We start from the raw sequence: 24,572 nt of genomic DNA, 5'->3' as shown, positions 1-24,572 counted from the left end.
GATGGGAGGGCTCGGCAACGTCGTAGAGAGCGCCGCCTCCTCCCTTCCATCCTTCCTACTTCCCCCCATCCCTCTCTGCCCGCTGCTGCTGCCACCGTCCCTGTCCCTGCCCGCAGGCGCTGCCGGGGCAAGGTGAGCGCCCCGGGTGGGGCGGGCGTGGGCGGGAGCCGCTGAGGGAGCGGGGCGGGATGGGTGCAGACTGTGAGGGTGGCGGTGGCGGAGCGGGATGGAACCGAACCGAACCGGACCAGGCTGGACTGGACTGGACTGCCTGGGGTTCGGAGTCCGTGCGGCCGCTGCCGGTCTGGGGCCCGTTGTGCGCCCTGCGGAGCAGAGACTGCGGTGGCACCGGGGATGTGGGAAGGCTCCGGGTGCTCCTTCTGGGTCAGGACTGTTTTGGGACAGCTCAGTGTCGTCTTACATTTATCGCAGAGTTTCGGAAGGTTTTTGCTGAAGTCAAGCCCGCTTATTACTTCTCATCGATGTTTTTGAAGCACAGACGCTTATTTTTGGTACTTGCACRCCGTATCCCGCTGGAAATATGTCAGCGAATAACACTGACCAGGAAATGCAACGACAGCATGGAAGCTCGTCCTTTAGCAGTAAATAAAGGAACCGAGCTGTGTCATTTCCATTTGCTGTATAAGTTTTCCTTACTGCTAAAGCCCATTATGGCCCATTCGAAGTGGCTCTTAAAAACAAGTGTTGTGAAGTGATTTTGCTTTCCTTGCTCCCATCTTCTTGCGTGGTCACAATTAATTTGGTGTTTGTGACTGTTTCATTCTTCAGTAATGCTCTTCAACTTTCCTAGTACAAAGGATCATGCTTCCCCTGCCTGTGAACACAGGTCACTTGTCAAACCCTATGTAAATGCTGAAAATTAATTCAGTGTATTTCTTTCATTTTACAAAGCTGTGGATGGTTTAGATTTCATAAATTGAAAGATTGGAGATTATGCTTAAAAATCCACGAATGAAACTGAAAAATATGAATACAAACCACTCTGTGGATGTGTGTGGGTTTGTTTTTACAGGTTATTGATGGCGCAGCTGATTTCTTCATCAGGCTTTTTGCTTCAAATAGACTAAAACTGCAGAACTTCTGCTCTGTCACATCCAGCTCCACAATGGTGGATTTTCTGGCTGAAAACAATCTCTGTGGTCAGGCCATTCTTCGGATTGTTTCCTGTGGAAATGCCATCATTGCAGAACTTCTGAGACTTTCCGAATTTATTCCTGGTGTTTTCAGGCTAAAGGACAAGGCTGATCAACAGAAGTATGGGGATATCATATTTGATTTCAGTTATTTTAAGGTAAATCCTTTTATTGTTAAACTTCTCTTTAAAGCATTGCTGTCCCACATGAGGATGCTTTGGGTTGTGAAACAGATATTGCTGACTGTTGTGTTTATTACTTCTACATCTTCCAAAAYGTTTGATGAGTCATCTGGCCTGTGATCTTCGATAGATACCAAATAYATAAAACAAGAGTATKGGTTTCTGGGGAGGTAATAGTAGTWRCAGTAGTAGTAATTCCTGCAGGACCACTAAATTAATTATACTTCCACCAGARGRTTCTGAGCCTGAGCCTTCAGAGCAGGGCCATGGGCAGTCTGCCCATCTTTCTTCTGTTAATCTGTAGCTTATTCTTTGCAGCCATGAAAACTTCTTTCTGCTTTCCTGACAGTGCTGTGATTGTTCTTTCACTGGACTTGTCACATGCGCTGAATAAACAAATAAGGAGAAGCATCTATGGAAAGCCCTTATTTCSCTTTCAAAATTAAGCTTGCAGTACCAAGTTACCTCTGTCATTTAACAGCAGATAGCTGTAATTGGTGAGAAATAAAATAATCCCTAAAATTGTAGGACTTTTGAATGTTAAAAAAGCATAACAATGTGCTATTTTTCAGAATTAAAAAACAAAAAGTTCATAGATATGCCTGTAAAGCAGAGATTAGGGAGTTTATGGATATTTTTACTGCTAATACGTTCAGTTTTGTAGTCACGATTCTTAGTGACTACATGATGATGTAATCACTAAGAATGATGATTCTTAATCATTTCCTCTCCTCACCTAATGAGGAGAGATTTGAGATTTTGAAAATTGAGACTCTGTACTTTGTGCAGTTAAACTTCATAGGCAATGCGACGCCTGCTCTTATGCTTTATGTAGATATTTTGCACAAAAACAGAAGCAGAAGAGCATTCTTTAAAACTCAAATTGTCTACTCGGTAGTTTCAATTACATTTTAATAGTATTTTCAATTTAACTTTAACAGTATTTTCATTTAGATGGTAATGGTAAGACTGAATGGTGATCATGAGAAATATGACAGTGGTAAAGGGTTGGAAAAGTTACACTATTGCTTTGAGGAAGTCAGGTACTTCATCCCAACTCTTTTTTTCCCTGTGATTGTTAATGACAAAGTTTCTGCATTAATTCAGGAGAAAGTGCTGAGATATATTCAGAGTCTGTGAAAAAAACAGTCTAATATTTTCAAGCAGCTTGTATCTATCAGAAGGTGCTAAGCTTTGTGAGCCCTGAATGTTATGGCTTCTATCTGATAAATCAATCAGGTRAAATGTGTAAAGGAAAAAATTCCATCAGGGAGATAACACTACAAAGACAGTCAGTGAGTGCCTTCAGATGTGTTGGGGCTTTACTGAAAGCATTGGCTATTATTTTCCATTGATTAAATTTGATAGATCATATTTAAAATCATTGCAGATTGTAACAGCTTTATGGAACCAATATTTAACCATAAAGTAGGCTGGAAAACTGCAGATCCTTGTTTTAGTAAGGAATGTTAATTTTGGTTTGCACACAGGGGTGGTTGTGCATGGTCTGTGTCTTACTGAAGACAAATCAAGTAGGGATTGAAGTCAAGTATTGTCTCTAAAGATGAGTTCCTTTTTTTCAGGGGCCTGAGACATGTGAAGGCAAACTGGAAGCCAAGCCTGAGTTACTGGATTTAGATGAAGAATTTCGTGAAAACAATATTGAAATTTTGACGAGATTTTATTTAGCTTTTCAGAGTGTGCATAAATACATTGTAGATTTAAACAGGTATGGTATCTTACATACATATAGTTTTTCAAAGACTGAATTACTGTTTTATCTTTTTGATGAGAAGCTCTTTCATTAGAGACTCAGTATACTCAATGATGAAGAATATTCATGTGCACCTGGAGACTTGGAGTGCTGGAGTAAACATTAACTTTTACTCCTACAGTTCCCAACCAGCTTAATGTATGACTTGAAAACATTTAACCTCTATCTCATTTCCTCAGTTGTAAACTTGAGTTATGTTTTTATCTTGGAGATTTTTCTGAAGATTATTTTAATAAAAGAAGAATACATATTATTAAGCTAATTTTTTGTCATCTTGCAAAACAGACTATCAGGTAGTTTGGGTTTTTTAACTTTCATTGGCATTGTTTTCCTGAACTTAATTTTTCAGTGGAGTTGCCACATTCTCAAGTTCGCTGCTCTGATCTATAATAAAAAAAATGAAAGGTTCATGAAATGCTTTAAGAAAAAGTTCCTGAGAATGTTAAACATGAGAATTGGTTTAATTATTGATGTTATATGAAAAGATTGCATGTTTGATATTATTTATTAACAAGTAGTATTACTGGGAAATCCTTTAATAGGAATAAATCTGTAGATTAAGGTGAACATATTCTGTTTCTAGCTCTACCTTCCAAATTGCAAGTRAGATCAGTTTATGGTATTTCCAGGWGATATTTTTGAGGTCACCTGAAAATATCACAGCTTTACTAAATTATTGCGTGGCAGCCTTCCCAGGCTCCATGAMAAGATCCATCCATGTCCTTCCTATCCATGACAAAATTAGGAGGATGAGCAGTAAGGTACCAGGTAACCTCCAGGGTCTTTCCTATACGCCATCAGGATATGGAAGGAGACTTTTGCCAACTGGTTGGCACTAACTAGGAGTTCCAGTCWCTCATTTTATAGTTGGGCCTCTCAGTCTGAAAAACTCCATGCTGCTTGTACTGTAGAAATGTTMTGATGCATCTGTTGGCTTTCAGAGAAAATATGACTTACTGAGTTCTGGTTTGAGACCAAAATAGTCAGTGACCAAACTTGTTGTCATAATTCCTAGATACTTAGATGACCTCAATGAAGGAATTTACATTCAGCAAACGTTAGAAACCATCCTCCTTAATGAAGATGGAAAACAGCTTCTAGTAAGTATGGACTAGTTTTGTAATAGTAGAAAATTACCCATTAAGTAAGTRCCAAACTAGACAAAAATTTAAGTTTACCAAACACATAGAAATGCTGTAGCTCATTTCACAGAGCACAAAGACTAAGAATCCTCAGYCTGCCATTTTTTCATATTGTGTTGACTACAGAGTTGGCATTGGGTTGGTTTGCCAGTAAATGTTTTTCTTTAAACGTTGCTACAAAATTGTGTTTATGAGATTTTCTTTCTTTTACCAAACAGTGTGAAGCCCTGTATTTATATGGAGTCATGCTACTGGTCATTGACCAGAAGATTGAAGGAGAAGTCAGAGAAAGAATGTTGGTTTCCTACTACAGATACAGGTAATGTGTAAGATGTGCAGAAGCACTCAAGGCTGAGAAGATGTAACATGCAGTATATTCAGTAACCTTGGTTATTRAATTAAGATAAAAGGAAACATTGACACCTTTTTCATCAACTGTCTTTATACAGATAATTCAGCAGAGCTCTCTGAATATCAGTAGAGCTCCTTGCTTTAACTGTGCTTTTAGGTTCAGCTGCAAAACAAGCAACAGATTTTTCATTCTGTTGCAACAGAATTTGAGGTCCACAAATAAACTTCCAGCTAAAGCTTTTARGCTGCGAGTGTCAGCTATGAAAGTGTCAAAGGTTCCCAAACGCGCAAGGAAACCTCCTGAAAAGTCCTGCCTGTCTAGGTGACMAATGTATTGCAAGGCAAACTTCTTGTAGTTACAGAGCTTGATTAGATAAATCAGGAACTTCTTTCACAGAGTAGATTGACAGTATCAGGGTATAAAAGCTGGGGTCTTAATTGCAAATCCTTCCACACATATAAAATGCTGCTTTGACTATGTGTGTCCCAGTGTATAATGAGAGATTCCTTAACTCTGGAGTGCAGAAGTGGATTGACAAGGGGAATTCATAAATGGGGAGGAAAAAAAGTGAAAATTTAAAAAAAAAGGAACAAATTCCTCTCTGAATATAAAGCTCTTTCTTTCTGTTCCTGAATTCAATTTTCTGTTTGTGCTTTGTCTGCTTATCTGGAATTTCAGTATGGACATTTATCAGTGTCCTCCTATAACATGATGAAAATTTTATTACTGGAATAAACAATCAAAAATCTCCTAGACTTTSTTAATTTATTGTGAGAAGGGCATGGTTACAAAGGGTGGGAGAAAAGGAATTTATTAAGTCATATAACTCATATTTTTGTTCCTTTTTTTTGTAAAACAGTGCAGCCCGATCCTCTGCTGATTCCAATTTGGATGATATTTGCAAATTGCTTMGAAGCACTGGATATTCGAGCCAACCTGGAGCTAAAAGACCTCCAAACTACCCCGAGAGTTACTTCAGCAGGGTTCCCATAAGTGAAACRTACATTAGCATGGTTATCGGACGCTTACGGTCAGATGACATTTACAACCAGGTAAGTCACTCTGAGATAGAAGAGGGATGTAAAGGGAAATGTCAGATTGACTYTCAGGCTAGTTACTCAACCATGAGGTGCAGAAAAAAATAAATWACAGAGGTTGTAAGGACTGTTGAGATCAGCTAATTTGACCTCCTGGCACAAGCAGGGTCAGTTAGAGCAGGTTGCCAGAACTGAGTATCTGCAGAGGTGCAAACCACAGAACTCTCTGGGTAATCTGCTGCAGTGCTTGGCCAGCCTTGCACTAAAAATCARCTTTTTTGTTTAGTGTCTTATGATTGGCCATGTCTTATTGACATGTCTTATTTGATTCATTTACAGCATAGAAAAATCTTAGTATAACCTACTAAAAGTAGCAGACATCTACACAGCCAGTTTTTACTGAAAATGTAATCTTTACATCTGGTAAATATGCTGCGTGTGTAACCATGTCCAGCTTACCTAAAAATCCCTCTTGCCTCATAGTATGCCTCACACTGCACTCTTTAATGTGTCCCACAATGTTTTCAGGTGGTTTATGTTGGACTATATTATGTTCAGTTTTGTTTTATTCCGTTTTTCTAGGTTTCAGCATATCCATTACCAGAACACCGCAGCACCGCCCTGGCCACTCAGGCTGCTATGCTCTATGTGATACTGTATTTTGACCCTTCTATTCTTCACACTCAACAAGCAAAAATGAGAGAGATAGTGGATAAATACTTTCCAGATAATTGGGTAAAAATTAATTCTGTTTTAAAACTGTTCCCTGGATTTAATGTTATAGGAACAATATTAATTATTGCTAGAGTATGTGTTATAGAAAAAATAATAATATCCTAAAACTAGAACAGATTCCTCTCTGTGGAAATTTTACTTTTTTCGGAGTGAAGCAGTCTGAGTTAAACACTCTGGATAAGTGTGGAAAGCTGTCCTTTGAAAGTGTCATTTATCGTTTTAAATGCTTTAKTCAACTACACTCTTAATACCATCAAGATAAAGTGCATCCCAGAAAAATGTGTGATGGACGGCATTTTAAGCATGTTCTTGTCCAGTCTTCTCCTCAGAGCAGGTCTGACTTCAAAGCTAAATCAGGCTGCTCAGGCCTTGCCCAATTAGTTTTGGAAATACCTAAGATGAAGACTCTGCAGCCTCTATGGACACCTGTGGCTGTGCTTCATCACTCTTGTGGTGAAGARTTTCTTCCTTCTGTACCACTGGAATTTCTCTTTTTACAGCTTGTGGCTGTTGCCTGTTTTCTTTTCACTGTGCACCTCTGAGGTGGGTCTGGCTCTGTCTTAGTCATAACTTCCCTTTAGGGAGTGGAAGACCACAGTCAGATTCCTTGATCATCTTTCTTGCAGCTAAACCAAGCCCAGCTCTTAGATTCTGGGTCCCCATAAGTGTGTTAGTGGCCTCCTGTGCAATTCATTCCAGTTTCCATATCTGTCTCATACTGATGGGCCCAAATCTGGACCCATAATTCTCAATGAGACCTCCTGAGAGCTGACTAGAAGGAAAGATTCCCTTCCCTCAATCTGCTGGCTGCRGTCTGGCACAGCCCAGTGTATGATTACTCTTTGTTGTCATCAGGCTGCAYGTCTAATTCACGTTTGGTTTGTCCACCAGGACACTTAGGTCCTTTTCTGCAGAATTGTGGCATAGGCAGCCAGTCCCCAGACTGCATTGTTGCAAGGGTTTGGGTTTGTCCCAAGTACAGGWCTTTGTCATTTCTGACATCCATGTGGTTTCAGCTGGTGAGTTCTACCAGCGTGTCAAGGATGCTCTAGAGGACAGACTTGCTCCCCACAAATCATCCTACACTGGTGTTATTTGAAAACTTGTTTAAAGATCTACTCTTGTCCAAATAAATTAAAAGCTAAAGCTGATGCTACATGTGGTTCTACAGACCTGCTCAGATGTAGTGATTAAAATGGAATAACTATGTGTCTCAGTATTGAGATTTACGATTTCCATCCAGAATCCCTAGTCTGCAAAAAACTGCAGACTGGCATATAAGAATAGAGTTCCTAGGTCATCTATATCAAAKGAAATCAGGCTTAACAAAGAAACTGTACTGATTAATTTTTATATCTCTGTTGGTTTCAAGTTGTGTTCTTCYGTCCCATAAGTGGAACAGTGAAGCGGGAAGAGAAGAAACTGCAATAACTAGCAATTTCCGTAGACATTAAAATACCTCTGTTTCTGGAGAACTACAAGTTATTATTAGCAGTTGAAGTAGCCTTTTRAGGAACTGTCATCTACAGGAAATAATGAGCTTCCCTTCTGTAATATGAGAGAGATCTTCCTATCAGCAGACCTGGGTCCCCTTCGCCTTTACTTGATGCCGCCAGGAGAGCTGAAAGGCAGTGGTCCCACTCAACGTGATCATGCCTGGATGGGGAAATATTGGAGCATCTGTGTTACAAAGCTCATAATGCCACAGCTGTGTATGTCCTTCATCTGTCAGTAAACCAAGTCTTCCATTTTTAATTAGTTATATTACAAATACTTATTAGTTTATCACAATTTTGTATTTTTCATCATGCTTAAACTTGTGCTAGGGGTCTGAAATCAATTTCTCTTTGCATCTTAAAAATCACTCTGCATAATCATAATCATTTGTGTCACTGTGAAAGATGCATCACAAATCAGTTTGGTCCTTTGGGCATCCTCACAGCAAGATTAATTCACATAATTTTTCCTCCCTATCATGGTTTTTTCYCCTGGTTGCTTTTATCAGTCTCCTTTAGAGCATCATGGAAATGAAAAATAAATTATGAGTTCGTGGGGAAAAAAATAGAGTATCATATGTAGTGACTGAGAGAACTGTCAGTTTGTTTTCAGAACTAAGCTTCTAATTAACTGTGTGTCTTTTATTTTTAAGTCTTGTTTTCCAAAGGTAGTACAGGAGAAAGTACCACTAACAAAAAAGTTAAGTTATCTGTTATATATACCCACAGCATATCCCTTTCTGTCTTATTGCTACGTGAAAACTTTGTATTTTTCTTAATAATAACCTGAATGCAACTTCTTGTTTTCTGCTTCCAATTTTAGGTCATTAGCATTTACATGGGAATCACTGTAAATCTGGCAGAAGCATGGGAACCCTACAAAGCTGCTAAAACTGCCCTCAACTACACGCTGGATCTTTCAAATGTCAAAGAGCAGGTACATGAGCCAGAATTAAATATTTTTAGCTTGATTCAAGATGTATGGGCATCTCAAGTGTATTATATGACATCAGTAATACATGGGTCTTTTCTTTTGCATAAAATGTAATGTATTACACACATTAGAGACTCAGAGAATATGAGTAGTAATTTTTCCCTCATCTTTAGGAAATAGTTCACTAAGTAGAACTGATATTTAATTCATAACAAGTATTTCCCTTCTGGGATAGATTTTTGTTCTTGTTCTTTTCCATTTGGCAATAAAATATTAGTACCATTTTTAGGAATGATTCCTAGAGAGTACATAAGTGAATATARAAAGCCTACAAGTCTGCATTTTCAAAACATTATGCTTCCTGTGTAGGCTCTTTTGCTTTAAAGTTTATCTTGCATCGTCTGTCAAGCAGATGCAGTATATGATACTGCCTACTAGTAATGAAAGTAATTTTTATAGCTAATCTTATATAAGTAATTTTTATAGCTAATCTATRACTTAATCTTTAAGTTCTCGGGTACGTGGTGTATTGCATTTGGGGCAGGGGTTGTGTTGATGCAGGCTGTGTGTGTTTTAAGGCCAGCAGAAACGCTGCAGTGACCGAGCGAGTGCAYGCACAGGTGCAGCAGTTCCTTAAGGAGGGCTGTCTGAGGGAGGAGCTGGTGCTGGACAACATTCCCAAACTGCTGAACTGCCTGCGAGACTGCAACGTAGCAATCCGCTGGCTGATGCTGCACACTGCAGACACAAGTAAGAATTCCTGCTGCTCTCACTGCTCAGCTGTCAGTCCTGCTCTGCTGCTGCTTCATTTTGGGGCCTGAGGGAAGTTCAGTTCTGCTGCTGTTGAAGTCAGCAGTTTTCTCTGCTGTTTGTAGGAAATTGTTGAGCTGTCATTTTGCAAATATTCTCCTAAARCCTTGTCTGAAACAGCACATGTGCATTTCTTCAGTTCTTGTGAGCCAAACACAGGTATAAAAATWAGTAGAAGTCATGATCTTGTTGAATAATATTCTGCAGGAAAACATATTATGAAAGTTATTCTTAGCTCCAAAAAGAAAGCAGTAGCCAGCTTCTTAAAATATTAGTAATTAACAGGTTGAAACCAAGGTTTCTATTCTGTCTAATTGRAATTCAGCTGAAACTCTTGAGTAATGGCTCTGATAGGAGTTTGAGTATGCAAACTGACCTATTTAGACATTCCCTAGGTTGAATGCTTGTGCTGGTTTTGWGGCTTYTTGATATGTGGGAGGGCTTCTGTTACACCTCCGTGCACTTTTTGTAATGGTTTTAGAAATACTGTTTTCTGGGCTTCTCAGTCAGATGGACTAAATCCACAMTTAATTGCAGAAGCCTGCAGAAGTTTTAAGAAACTGAAGCATCATGGAAACCTTATTACATCCTATTCCAAGGAATGATTGTACCAGGATTGTGAGACCCATGTAAATGGAAAACAAGTGGGGATTTACATATCAGAGCAAAACATTTTTGTTTTTACAATATTAAGAAAGAATTTATTTACAAAGATTGACCAAATTCTGTAACAGCAGGGAAATGTTGTCTTTCCATTTTCAGCATGTGATCCAAATAACAAACGTCTCCGCCAGATAAAGGATCAAATTCTYACAGACTCAAGGTACAATTCCAGGATCCTTTTCCAACTTCTTCTGGATACAGCTCAATTTGAATTCATTTTAAAAGAGGTAATGTGCTGCTAACCAGAGTCTTCTAAGATCTCTAAGCTGAAAAACTTACTGGATATTATTTATAAGTGACTAAAAAGCAAAAAAACCTGCATTGTGCTGTTCTATAAAATTCAGTGAGCTTCTATCACTGTATGTCCATCACGTTGTCTGTATTTTTTAATATTTTTGGTTTTAATATTCTGGCAAGATATGTAAGATATATAAGTTATGTAGATGTATAAGTTATGTAAGATAATAAGTTATGTAGTAATCACTAAGTCAGTTCTATCTGTTTTCAGTATTTTGTTTCACCTATTGTGATATGCCTCCTTTTGTAAACCAAATGCTTTGTGTTTCAATAGATGTTCAAGCAGATGCTGTCAGAAAAGCAAGTGAAATGGGARAACTATAAAAAAGAGGGATCTGAAAGGATGACCGAGCTTGCTGATGTCTTCTCAGGAGTTAAACCTCTTACCAGAGTGGAGAAAAATGGTAATTATTAAAAACTATACTGTGGGGGGAAAAAGTGATTTTGATTTATATTTCTAAAAGTAATACCAAAATAAAATATGAGTCTAATAGTTGTAATATAAAAACAGTTTTCATGTCCCTCAGCTGCCACAGAGGTCTCTTAACTCTTGTCTTGTTTAGATTTTCAGCACATATTYCATAAGTAAGTGGTATTTATGTACCTAGTATTTAGATGGCCCTGTTTTAATTTTTTTTTATCTCTTGATTTAGATATGCCAGTTAAAACTATAAAATGCCAGTTCACTTTTCTGTGTATAGTAGAGGTCACATTACCATGTTTCATGTACAAGGGAGTGAGAAGATCATGCCCATTAAATTTAGGGATGATTTAACCTCTTCCCTTATTCTTTCCTTGCTTGTAAGCTGGATTTCAATTCTATCAGCATCTTTTCAAACGTATTACTTCTCCTCTACACTGAATGGTGTCCTCCAGGTTCTCCAATGTTAAAACATTGAATCTGTACTTCTYTSCAAATTCATTTCTCTGTGTTTTAARACATCTATTTTGTTTCTCTTGAACTGGTGTAAAAATAAGATTTTTTAAATGCCCACTTATGTTGGTAGTTGTTTTTAATGTTGCATGTGAAATTTACCTGAGCAGTTGCCACTTCACAACTATATGTGCCACAATATATATCCTGTGTATATTGACAGGCTAGAAACAAAAACTTGTAAACATAATCTCCTACATRTATAGCTTGTTTGTTTCTTTTGGCTAGCAAGTTCCCTGTATTTTTGCTGCTTATCATGCATACAGAGATTTGATTAATTTTTTTTTTTTTTACTCTTATGTAGAAAATCTCCAGGCTTGGTTCAGAGAAATCTCCAAGCAAATAATGTCTCTGAACTATGATGATTCCACTGCAGCAGGCAGAAAAACTGTGCAGCTAATACAGGCTTTGGAAGAGGTATGGCAAAGACATTTTGAGATAGATTACCTTGTCCTGGAACAACAACAGCATTTTTTACACATGCACTGACTTCTAATAGTGGAGATATAAAACAGATCTGTATTTTAATGATTGTTTAAATCTATTAGATCTTTGCAGTTATATATCCACTGTAAGTAGGGGTTTCATGTAAACCTTGATATTGTAAAATAAGGGATATAGTATGAAAGGTCATGCCACCAGTACCTGAGGGTTGGTAAGGTTTTTCAAATAAATTATTTCAGTATTTAACATTATGTACAACATKACTCATTTTTTAGAAATTCTGAAAATAAATTCATTTGAAGCAAGAGAGGGCGATTTGAAGGGCAAAGTAAAAATATTTGTATTTTTTTTTGTGTACATTTCGTGTGCTTCCAGGTTGTAAAAGAGTGCTCAACATAATGTTTCACAGTATACCTCCTTGAGTAACTGTGCAATTTATTGTGTCTGAAACAGTTCAGGATTTGTTAAATGTCTTACTGCTGCTATTATCCTGAAGTAATAGGTCAGTTTACTGATTCTGTTTGTATTGCTGTCCTTAAAGGTAAATTGAAAAAAAAACAACAAAAAAAAGAGTCCTTTTATCGTTTTGTTTGTTTGTTTTTTAATGTAGGTCCAAGAGTTTCACCAGCTGGAAAATAACCTGCAAGTTTGCCAGTTTCTGGCTGACACACGCAAATTTCTCCATCAGATGATCCGAACTATCAACATTAAAGAAGAGGTCTTGATCACCATGCAGATAGTTGGTGATCTTTCTTATGCTTGGCAATTAATTGACAGGTCAGCAGGACCTTTTTCTTCCAGCCAGTCACCATTTGCAAAACTTGTGGGAAATAGCATGCATAAATATTATTAATACTATAATTTTTCCAATTTACAAACAGTCTTGAAGCATTGTTCTGTGAATTGCTGAGTRTATTGAACTCTCATCATCTTGAATAAGAATTAACATCCATCATTCTCAGGTTATGAACTACAGGTTAAATCTGTTAGTGTAACTGTCTATCCTATTCTAACTGTAACAGTTTTGTTAACCTCCTGTCTCCAGCCTTTAGTCTCATAAAGTGTTCTCCGAAATACTGGAAAGTAACCTGCAAGTAACCTACTAGAGTTCATATTTCAACCAAAAACAAGCAAGGAATGGCAAATGCTCAAGAACTGTGTTTCCATGGTGGAATTTTGCTGAGCTCTACTTCATTACCATGGCTGTTAACACTCCCTGATGCCTTTTGCCCCACCTACCCTYTATCATATGAGGGATTTTCTAACCAGTATCTCTTCAGACCAAAATCCTCCTTTAGTGAAGTTTGTTAGTGATCTCCTGTGCCATTTCCATGATGCACTGGCGCAGTTGACATACAATTTAACAGTTGAAAGTAAGAGTTTCAGGGGAAGAAACTGACTTGGTTTGTTTGTTTCCTACTCTAGCTTTACATCTATTATGCAGGAGAGCATCAGAGTCAGTCCATCTATGGTAACTAAACTCAGAGCCACTTTCCTAAAGGTAGGTGTGAACAATGATGAATGTACTTGAACACTGCAGGTCTATCCAAGCAGTTTGTTTTAAAAGCCATAAGGCTCTGAAATCACAGAAGAATCAAAGCTTCCTTTTACCAGCATTTTCTATATCCAGGTTTTTTTTGGCAGTATTTAATTAACTCAAGGTTAGTTTTAAAGAATTTAAAACCAAGTGATCCATAGGTTTTTTATGCAACAATTATATTGTTGCTGTTAGGCAAATAAATCTTATTTCCAGCCTCCACTCATTACAGCTATTTGTTGGAGGCATTGGTGCTGAGCTGGGATCCTCTACATATGGATCTGAATAGGCTGATTAAAAGGAATTAAAGGAAGGAATAAAAAAAATTATGTTGGCTGTGTCCTTTGTCATCATGAAGCTCTGGCATCAAATGGAAATACCTTCAGTAGAAATAAGAATGGGAATTAGCCTGAGTGAGAGTGTAAAACTACAATTGAAATATCCCATGCAGCTGTTAAGTTTTTAACAATTTTAGGGAAGGTAAACTTATGGACTGTTGGACTTTTTGACTTTTAACAATTTTTTTTCTCTTGGAAGGCCTGGTGTAACACTCCTCCTTAGGAAGAATCTAGTACTTTGGGYTGGAGGATAAGAGCCTGAGCAAGAGAATTTAAGTGTATAATTTACAACAGAAAAACAAAGGTGAAGTTAAAATGTTAATTTTCTTTCTAGCTTGCTTCTGCTCTTGATTTGCCTCTTCTCCGTATCAATCAAGCGAACAGTCCYGATCTTCTCAGTGTGTCCCAGTATTACTCCGGCGAGTTGGTTTCCTATGTGAGAAAGGTAAGTGCTCAAAAGGCATAATTGCCTTGTTTTCTAATTACTTTTCCTTAATTGAGGATTTTTTTTTTTCATGAGAGCATACTGACTGTGTGTGTTTCTTCCCTCATTTACAAAGGTTCTACAGATAATTCCAGAAAGCATGTTTACATCTCTTCTCAAAATCATWAAGCTTCAGACTCACGATATTATTGAAGTGCCTACTCGCCTCGAYAAGGACAAGCTACGAGATTATGCACAGCTTGGACCACGATATGAGGTGCAGTTAAAACRGGGAATTCTGTAAAAGCAAACCTTATAGGTGGCCAACTTTAACCTAAGTTTAAATCTCTACAGCTCCACAGAGTTATACTTTTAACAGTGAAGCTGGATTTGTTGCCTGAAAGCTAAAATTAACTAACAGTGTTGTGARCATACCTTAGGTTTGATGAGGACTGATGAGTAAATTTTGTGCTTCTGTTTGTAGAAGTTCTAACTTCTAAACTTTTAGAAAGAAAATGGGAGGAAATCTAAATAAATATATAAATTATCATAAAGATATTTTTATTTATTGAAGGAGATGGAACCCTGAAAACCTGAGTCTGAAATGAGGCTCACCACATTTGGCCTTCTTGTTCAGGAAAAGGTCAAAGACTGAGAAAGCCAGCAGGGTTAGGCTTTTGCTGCCCCCATATAGGAGGAGGATGGAGGCATGTTGATTTGATTAGATAAAGCTGCTATTGGTCATATTGTCTATGGCTTTTTTGCTGTACTGTTACCAGTCTAGAAGAGTGAGCAAACATTAAAATTACATGGTTTTATTTTCAGTAGAGGACAATGAGATCCAAAAACCTGAGTAGATCAGTAAGCCTTTCCCCCAAAGGATCTAATAATCAGTTAAAATGCCTGCATTTCCTAGCAGTTTTTGCCAAGGTGCTCACTTGTTAGGTGTTTTTTGCTAACAGGCTGTGATCTCTGATTAAGCTGATGTTTAGACCTGAACTTTAGATTTAGACTCCCCATTAGACTTGGTAAAGTCAGTCTGGCTTGTGTGTGGATAGGAGTGGAGGAGTCAGTCTTCAGTAATGTTTGATGTTGAGGAGGTAAAGGGAAAATACCTAATACAAAAGCTTTTCACATCTGATTTCTGTTGAACTGTAGGTGTGAATTGTCTTCTCTATTCTGTATTATAAACATCTGAATGGCAAAAGACTGGCTTGTCTGAACTCTGAAAATAAGGATAATAATAATTGTAAATAATTGTGAAATTTAAAGTATATGTGCTACTGTATTACATCAATGGAAGTACTGAGGTAGACTCATTGTGGCAGCAGGCTTTATTATGGAATAACTACTGTGAGCTGTGTCCCCAGCTTGATCAGAGGTACCAGCTGAGAGTTTGGCCRTGATGTTTTGTGGCCATGATGTTTTGTGCACGTAAGATATAGCTGGTCTACCCTTTCAAAATCCCTCTGAGGCCTCTGAAAGGTTCCTGTTCTTTCCTACTGCTAACACACCTATATTTTTCTGACTAAAAGGAAGGTAATTATTATTACTATAAGAAAGTCTAAAACAGATGTAAAATTGAAAGTATATCAGTGCAAATTATTTGAATCTAAAATAGGAAGCTACCACTGGGAAACATGGACATCTTTTTATAATAATTATTTATATCTATTGAATCACTTCAGTGAATTGTGTTTTTCTATTACAGGTCGCCAAGCTAACCCAYGCGATTTCAATCTTCACTGAAGGTATCCTCATGATGAAAACTACTTTAGTTGGTATCATTAAGGTAATGATCCATTATTTCAATGGGAAAGGTTGTGTGCTGGCAATTAGCACTTTGGCACAGATTTCAGCACAGTATATGAGACCTTGAGGAAAAATACGGCAAGAAAATGCAAGTTTGCCCACAAATTTTCAAACAGTGATGCCTAAATTGTTAGCCAGATAAGAACTATATATTTTTAAGGTTCTTTAGAATCCACAGTCCCAACTGTAAATAGATCATCCACTATAGCTGGTGATTTTTGGGGGGTTTTCCCGCTAGAAAGCTTTTCTGAAGAGCTGTTTTTTCCATTGGTATTAACTGCCCTGCCTACATTAAAGCTACATTGATACCTCTTTGAGAACAGAACCAAGTGTTCTTGAAGAAACATACACTTCTTAATGTAAACTGGATTCCTAGAATTGTGAAACATTCTCAGTGGATCATGAAGACAASTTGAATATGGGAACTACAAACCTTTGCCACTCAACTTGAAGAAATAATTTATTCTCTAGCAGAAGCATGTAAATGTTTATTCTTTGGACAAGTTCTGGTGGTTAAGTATGTCCATTAACACTGCTTTCCTATTTATCTTTCTTGGTAAAATAAAKCCTGTGTATTCTTTATATCTTTCTGACTTTAAGGAAGAAATGTTTCTTATACTTAGGTGGACCCCAAACAGTTACTAGAGGATGGAATAAGGAAGGAGCTGGTAAAACGGGTGGCCCTGGCTCTTCACAGAGGCCTCATCTTTAATCCTAGAGCCAAGGTGTGTAACAGCTTGATTTGGTTTTCATTTTTTATGTATCTTGGGTGTGCAGGGATCTTTTATTACACTGCCTTCTAGCAAATAATTTGTACTTTCCTGTGCAGATTTCCTTTTTGTAAAAAAGTGCAAGTTTTGAACTTCTAAAGGTTATTGGAAAGGCTTTGTTTGATGTTCAAATCAGTTCATAAACTKCAAAGAGTACATAGAATTAAAAACATACTTTTATTCTATTCCAAAGGGTCGTGCCAATTGCAAAGTTACAGTTCTGCCTTTGTCTGTGATAACTGACAGGGCCMCATAAGCCAGGTACACATAGATAGGCAGTGGTAAAATAAGGAGTGTGACTCCTTGTTTTAATCCTGTCCAGGTGGTGGAATCTYCCAGATCAATCAGCAGTACCACTGAAGGCAAAAATAAATACCAAAAGCAAGAGGAAAAAATATTTAGTAGGAATTATTTTAGATATTCATCTTTGATATGTTTCTCAATGCTTTTCAGTTCTGGTTGGACCATAGTGAATTGCTCTAGAGGTTGTTCTGTAAGGGTATTTAGAAGGTTTTTGCATTTTATTTGAATTCTACCTGTTCACAGTTTCAGTTCTATCTTTTTGTTGTTTATCTGCAGCCAAGTGAACTCATGCCCAAACTGAAAGAAATGGCAGCTACAATGGATGGATTCCATCGATCCTTTGAATACATCCAGGATTATGTCAACATTTATGGTTTAAAAATTTGGCAAGAAGAAGTGTCTCGTATTATTAACTACAATGTGGAACAGGAGTGTAATAACTTCTTAAGAACAAAGGTGCTACTCAAGTCCAAAAACAACAAATWAGTTGATAAATGTCTTTATATTTGTTTTTTAGAACCTATAACTGATGAGGAATATGTACCCCTTGTTCATACCATTGTAACTTCAACTGGATGTACTAACTGCTGTGTAAAACATCTGCCCTCAGCTYATTCTGAAATATTTCAGCATCCCCTCTGCAGTCCTTGTACATAAGAAGAGGAAAGTACCCCAACTCAAGTACTTAAATATCTTTAGTAATAAGATTCCTTYTCTTTGCTTTATTCTTTTTTTATAGTGTTCTGCTATGTGTAATTTGCAATATTATGTTACAGTGTGCTGCTTTTAAATCAAACAAAAGGAAGATTTCTAAATGAATTTAAAAGGTGCTATGGRAACACTGCAAATTACTCTAACATTTATTTTTTCAGATTCAAGACTGGCAAAGCATATACCAGTCTACTCATATTCCTATACCAAAATTCACACCTGTGGATGAATCTGTAACATTTATTGGTCGTCTTTGCAGAGAAATCCTGAGAATCACAGACCCAAAGTAAGTATTGTGTGTCACAAGCAGCATGCATTGGATTGCTTCAATTCCACCATACACAAACCAAATATACAACAAATAGTTTCTCCATAGCTGTCATATCTTTAGCTAAAACCAGATTTACCTAGTCCATCCTGTACATTTTAAATATTAGTCTAGAAAAGTTCTGATTTTAAATCTAGGAAGGAAAATAGTTTGTCAAACAAATGGAGGAGAGAGAAATCAGGAAAGGGTGKCAGAACCCTTGTGGAGAGGGGAATAACTAAGTATCACCTGAGATACTTGGAGGGTCTTTCTCATCTGTCTGATTATGATAACTCATTACTCAGATTATCACAGGAACTGTCTGCAGCCTATTTTGAAGTACTTGTTTGCTTACTTTTTCCCTCAGAATCACGTGTTACATTGACCAGATGAATACCTGGTATGATATCAAAACTCATCAGGAAGTAACCAGTAGTCGTCTCTTCTCAGAGATCCAGGATACTTTGGGTACCTTTGGTCTCAATGGCTTAGACAGGCTGCTGTGTTTCATGATTGTGAAGGAGCTGCAGGTAACTTTTCAACTTCAGTTTCTCAAGGCCACAGTGCTTTTATTGCTTAATAACTTCACATGATTTTTTTTAAAAATGTGTTAATTACTGAAATGGTAAATTAAGCATTTGAAAAATAGGTGTTCAAACGAAAAGTAAGAATTTCAGTTACAGATAAAATTACAGAAGTTGGTGCTCTGAAGAAAATGGTGCTGTGTAATTCCAGGTTGTGTTACAGAATGCTATCTGAAGGTGTACACAGTGTATGTACTTCAAAGTTAATCTCCTGTCAGCTTCTGTTTTTCTGTCTAGATATTAACAAGCATTAGACTGGGTCTACCATGATATAAATAAGGATTCAGTTGTATGTAATGACTGCTTCCCCAGTGTGAAACCACATTGTTTTGTTTCCAAAGAAGAATCTGCTTCTAGCCTGGTTAAAAATTTTAAGGAAAAGAAGCATCAATGTAGACAATTCTTCCTGAAAAATTGAATTAATAGTTATCCACAGTGGGCATTAGATACCAATGAGGGGGATCTTCTAATTGTCCTAACATTCATTATCCTAACTCCAAAAAGCAAAAAGTCCAACTACTGAATTCCTCAACTCTTGATCTGTGGAAATAGTCTTTCCCTGTTGTTAAAAAATGTGGCTCTTGTGCCATTAAGATTAATCACAGAGTGCATGTTTTGAGGACTTTACATACTTATTTCTTTCTTTTATTTAGAATTTCCTCAGTATGTTTCAGAAAAATATATTGCGTGACAGGGCAGTACAGGATACCTTAAAAGCACTTATGAGTGCTGTCAGTCCCCTCAAAGGAATCATAGGTAAGTGCTTACTGGTTAAGATGGAAGAAYGCAAGTACACTTGCATTTATTTCTCTTTTTACTTGTTCTTTTTTTAATGCCTCRCCCTTGTTCTTTTCTCAGCAAATTCAAACAAGGTTTATTCTGCAGCAATTGCGAAAACACAGAAGATCTGGACAGCATATTTAGACTCCATAATGAAGGTAGGTTCATGTGATTTATTGTTAYGCAGAATTCACTCAAGGCTCTTCAGGAAGAACATTGAGGTGCTGGGGAATATCCAGAGAAGGGCAACAGAGCTGGTGAAGGGTCTGGAGGGTGAGTSCTGTGAGGAGCAGCTGAGGGTGTTTAGCCTGGAGAAGAGATGGCTCAGGGGGAACCTTACAGCTCTCTGCRACTCCCTGGAAGGAGGCTGCAGCCAGGTGGGGCTCTTCTCCCAGGCAGCCAGTGATAAGACAAGGGGACATGGCCTCAAACTGTGCTGGGGAGGTTCAGGTTGGACATCAGGAGGAATTTCTTCATAGAAAGGGTTGTTAATCACTGAAACAGGCTGCCCAGGGAAATGTGGAGCCTCCATCCCTGGACGTGTTGAAAGGCAGAGTGGATGTGGCACTCAGTGCCATGGTTTAGTTGACACGGTGGTGTTCAGTCATAGGGTGGACTCAATGATCTCAGAGGTCTTTTCCAATCTTAATAATTCTGTGATTCTATGATATTTTAATCTGTTGACTTAGAATTTTGTAGCATCACAAGTGAAGCAGGCCTGGGTTTACAAGAGCTCCTGAGCCTCATTTGTATGGGCTTCTCACACTCCACAAAGTGCTTAGCTCTGAGAGTGCTCCAAAACCAGTCTGGCACTAGAGATCTGATTTGGGCAGACTAAATTAGTGTTTATTATCAGGAACTCTGAGATTCCTCACAGTGTCTTGTGACCATGATACTCCCAAGGATAAAGTTTGGAGGAGTAGCATTTCCCAGACTTTCCTAGATCCCACAGAAGGCATTGTACTGTGCTGAAGATTAAACAAGCTGTCCCATTAATGTTGCTCTTAATCTTGTCTCTGTAATGATATATTTGTACCAGCATTTTTCAGGGTGCTGTGAATGTTTGTTTATGTTACTGGAGTGAGGAAGAAAGGCCAGGGAAGGGGAAGGTTGAGTGCAATGAGCCTCTCTGATATTTTTTATTCCTGCCATGCTGATCCTAAGGTTTACAGACAGTTGGGGAACAGAGTGCAGGCATTTTCACTAACCAATGTAAAACTGACCAAAGTAATTGGGATTTATACCTGTTACCTTTTTTGTGTCCTTTTCACATGGCCTGTACCTGCTGCCAGGAGCTGTGACTGTCTGTGCTTTGAGTGCACTGTGCAGTTAGAGTCAGACTTTGATTTTACTCTTCCTTCATTGCATTCAGTATAACACACCACCCTTTTTGTGTTTGTCTCAACAGGTTGGTCAGATGCAGATTTTAAGACGACAGATTACCAATGAATTAAATTACTCCTGCAGGTTTGACTCCAARCATTTGGCTGCTGCTTTGGAAAATCTCAATAAGTAAGAAGCAAAATGTTTTGGAGATCTGCATGTGTCACTGTGGTGTAATTGTTATCAGCTCAGCAATCCTTAAAATTGAAATTACAGCAAAAGGTGGAGTCCAATTGTATGCAGGTTTTGKTTGATCAGTAGTTCAATTTTAACTAAAATATTAAATAACTAAATATTTTAACTGAAATTTTAAATAAAAATACTAAAAATAAATAATTGGCAAGTAATTAGTTTAAACGTGCTGTTACTAATAGCATTTCGTTATACCTGGTTCTGAAGTCATATTTAGATGAGAAGAAGGAACAGAATATGTGTGGTGCTGATTTTGAATCAAATATGATGTTTTCTAAAGAGATACTCCAGAAAAGGTGTTTTACTCTTGATTGTAACTATTTACAGGTTTTGTATCTTGGAAATTAATATGGCATTAGGGGATAATTTTWAAAATTGTTTCATATAATAAATCTGTTTTCCTTTTAGAGCAATATTGGCTGACATTGAAGCACATTATCAGAACCCATCACTACCTTATCCTAAAGAAGACAACACTCTTTTGTATGAAATCACAGCTTATCTGGAAGCTGCTGGCATTCACAATCCATTAAATAAGGTCAGGCATACATTCTGGTGCTTGGTGCAGTTTGCTTTTTTTCTCTTTTTGTTTTAATTGAGAAAAAAATATTATGTAGAAGACCTGTGCTACTTTTTTTTTATTTCCCCTCAGATCTACATAACAACAAAACGTCTGCCATATTTTCCCACCGTCAACTTCCTATTCCTCATTTCCCAGTTTCCCAAACTTCAGTACAACAGAAATTTAGGTAATRTGTATGTTGCTGTTTTTCTAAATCTAATTAAAACCTATGTGAAATTATCTGTAAGAGAAGATAGTAAAGTCACCTGCATAGAAAAACCACAGTTTGTGGCTTTAGTCCATCATGTTCAGACAGTTTTGTTATAATATTGGAAATGCAATGGAGTAGGAAACAGAATCCAAATTCCTGGGTTTCTCATTTTATCCTATCCCTCAGTTAATATCATTAAGCCATTTTCAGTRGTTACATCAGTTTTGAATTTTTATTTTTGGGCAGGCAGAAGAGGAGATAGAGAAAAAAACTCATGAAGAGTATACTACGTATGTCTGTCTGTGCTATAAGAATATGTTCTGTTTCATAAACCTGTTGGTTTGGGTTTTTTCTGTGCAGGAGTGGTGTGCAAGCGGCCAGCTGATCAAATTGATTGGCTTCCTTTGGTTCTGGGGCTCCTTACTCTGTTGAAACAGTTTCACTCAAGATACACAGAACAATTTTTGGCTCTAATTGGTCAGTTTATTCGTTCAACAATGGAACAGTGCACAAGGTATCCACCTTTTACTTTGTACTTAAGTATCATTTCTGTGAAGAGGGCTTCAGTAGCAGGTAGTATCACTGCTTTTTCAGTATTTTTTTGTCTAGCAGAGTATAGTTGACATTTGCAGTCATTCAGTACTTGAAGGGACCTTATAAAAAAGGTGGGGAGAGTCTTTTTATGTGGGTGGACAGGGACAGGAAAAGGGAGAATGATTTTAAATTAAAAGAGGGGAGACTGAAATTAATGTAAWGAGATGATTCTTCCCCATGAGGGTGGTAAGGCACTGGAACAAGTTTCCCAGAGGACTTGTGGATGCTCCATGCTTGGAGGTATTCAAGGTCAGATTGGATGGGGCCCTGAGCAGCCTGGTCTAGTGGGAATTGTCCCTGCCCATTGCAGGGGGATTGGAATTACATGATCTTTTAAGGTCCTTTCCAMCTCAARCCATTCTATGATTGCATTACACAACAATAACAATATATTTTACTGAATACAAGGTGAAAATACTATTTCTATTTGTAATGGGATCACATCGAAAATGGTGTTATTTGAAGGCTAGCATTTTCAGGTAATTAATTCAAGTAACTGGACTGTTAGTAAGGGTGTGATCTCCATGTTGATKTAACTTTAGCCAGAAGATTCCAGAAATGCCTGCTGATGTAGTGGGTGCCCTCATGTTCCTGGAAGATTACATTCGGTACTCCAAGTTACCAAGAAAGGTAAGAAAGAATTCCATGTCTCTAAGTATACCCCTAAATACCCCAGCCATTTTCCCTGGAAAAAAAAAGAGCAGGGAATCTGTAGTCCCACTCCACTACAACCAATGAAGGATCTAGCCAGAGGACACTGCCCACACCTTCCATTTGTGCTACAAAGGAGTTGACATAACAAATAACAGGTCAGGGCCCTGCTGATGAGAAGCAACTCTGATTCATGGAGGTCAGTCCCATTACCACACGAATAAATAGGTGAATACTAATAAGTAAAGTATTTCAGCTTTTGTGCCAGTTTCAAACAAGTCTGTTAAATTTATCTTCAGTGTATATTGCTGCGGGCAGTTGGGAAGGAAAGAAATAAAATAGAAGTTCCAAGATGTTTCCAACTAATAGTGAACTTAGCAGTGTTCTAAACACAGGGCAAAAAGCTAATTAGCAAGTCTAAATTCTGGTGAACAACTGGATCCCATCTTTCATTCCCTTCCTGCCAAAGCCTGATTTCCCAGGCAGCTTCCTTGTCTCACTTGTAGGGAAAGTGCTAAATGAGTTATAGAGACTTTATTTCAGGTTTAAATGCTACTTAGCGACATTTGAAGATGATACAATTTATATGTGGTATTGAAAATAAGCCATAATCTTGTTTTCTATATGTAAGCTGTCCCTSAGTGGCCCTTGAATAAGCCATTTCCCAGATCATACTCAGGACARAGAGAGTGAGATTCTTCCAGTCTCCTCTTCCCAGCCCACAGTGCAGTGTGGTAGAAGGTCTCTGTGTCAGTCCTGCAGCTGTAGTTGGTGCCTGTCCAGCCTGGTGGAGACCCAGCAGAGAGGACAGCAGCATTGCTCCAGTCCTGCACAGCTGCTCCTGGCACCTTCTCACAGCCCAGGATGTGCTGTTCCTTCCTTGCTCTGTGCACATCCAGGAGCACATCCTGATGCCAGGGTGCCTGAGGTCAACAGTGTGTGTGCTTGAGTCATAGATCAGATGTGTTTGTTCATGGATGAATGGAGAGCAAAGGGATAATGCAGATGCCTCACTGTGCCTTCCTGTGTCCCTCAGGTTGTTGAAGCACATGTGCCAAGCTTCATTTTTGATGAATTCAGAACTGTTCTGTGAATATGGAGAAGGATCAAGGCCTTTTYCCAAACCTGAAATGAAGAGTTGGGGCCTGAGAATGAGGCAAGTACAGCTTTTCAGAACTGTGTCTTTTCTGTGCTTCAAGGCAGTGCCTTCAGCTGTCTCTGAAATGTAACCATCAGCACTAGTCTGTATAAACCTTGTTTAAATCTTGACTTGATRCTCAGTGTGTATCTCCTCCAAATAGTGTACATTTTGTACTGCACATTATAAATGCTTCATGCAATTGTTTATGTATAAATTGTTTTGTTTTTTTGGTTTGAAGAACTGTTTGTGGAAGTTTGACTTTTGTATCAGAAATGAACAATGAAATTGGAAATAAAGGTGTTGTATAGTTTGCCAGGA

At 38.0% G+C, this 24,572-nt stretch overlaps 1 protein-coding gene across 1 annotated transcript; it reads left to right on the top strand.

Annotated features, from left to right (window-relative positions):
* The first annotated feature begins 44 nt into the window (after nt 1-44).
* On the top strand, nt 45-24,572 carry WASHC5 (WASH complex subunit 5). Its single transcript, XM_057368488.1, has 29 exons — nt 45-132; nt 1,034-1,312; nt 2,920-3,065; nt 4,126-4,210; nt 4,471-4,571; nt 5,464-5,656; nt 6,224-6,376; nt 8,696-8,809; nt 9,385-9,556; nt 10,379-10,506; nt 10,851-10,980; nt 11,815-11,927; nt 12,565-12,731; nt 13,380-13,455; nt 14,164-14,274; nt 14,390-14,530; nt 15,965-16,045; nt 16,689-16,790; nt 17,415-17,594; nt 18,011-18,135; nt 18,524-18,686; nt 19,394-19,496; nt 19,599-19,678; nt 20,929-21,032; nt 21,504-21,633; nt 21,748-21,844; nt 22,229-22,382; nt 23,005-23,092; nt 24,150-24,572. The coding sequence occupies exons 2-29, from the start codon at nt 1,127-1,129 to the stop codon at nt 24,204-24,206; spliced, it is 3,480 nt and encodes a 1,159-aa protein (XP_057224471.1). The 5' UTR covers nt 45-132; nt 1,034-1,126; the 3' UTR covers nt 24,207-24,572.

Source organism: Malurus melanocephalus, unplaced genomic scaffold, assembly GCF_030028575.1.
Source record: "Malurus melanocephalus ecotype Western Australia unplaced genomic scaffold, MMel_1.1 scaffold_3, whole genome shotgun sequence".
NCBI lineage: Eukaryota > Metazoa > Chordata > Aves > Passeriformes > Maluridae > Malurus > Malurus melanocephalus.
Note: the sequence above shows the minus strand (reverse complement) of the source record. Positions and strands in the feature narration are given on the sequence as shown.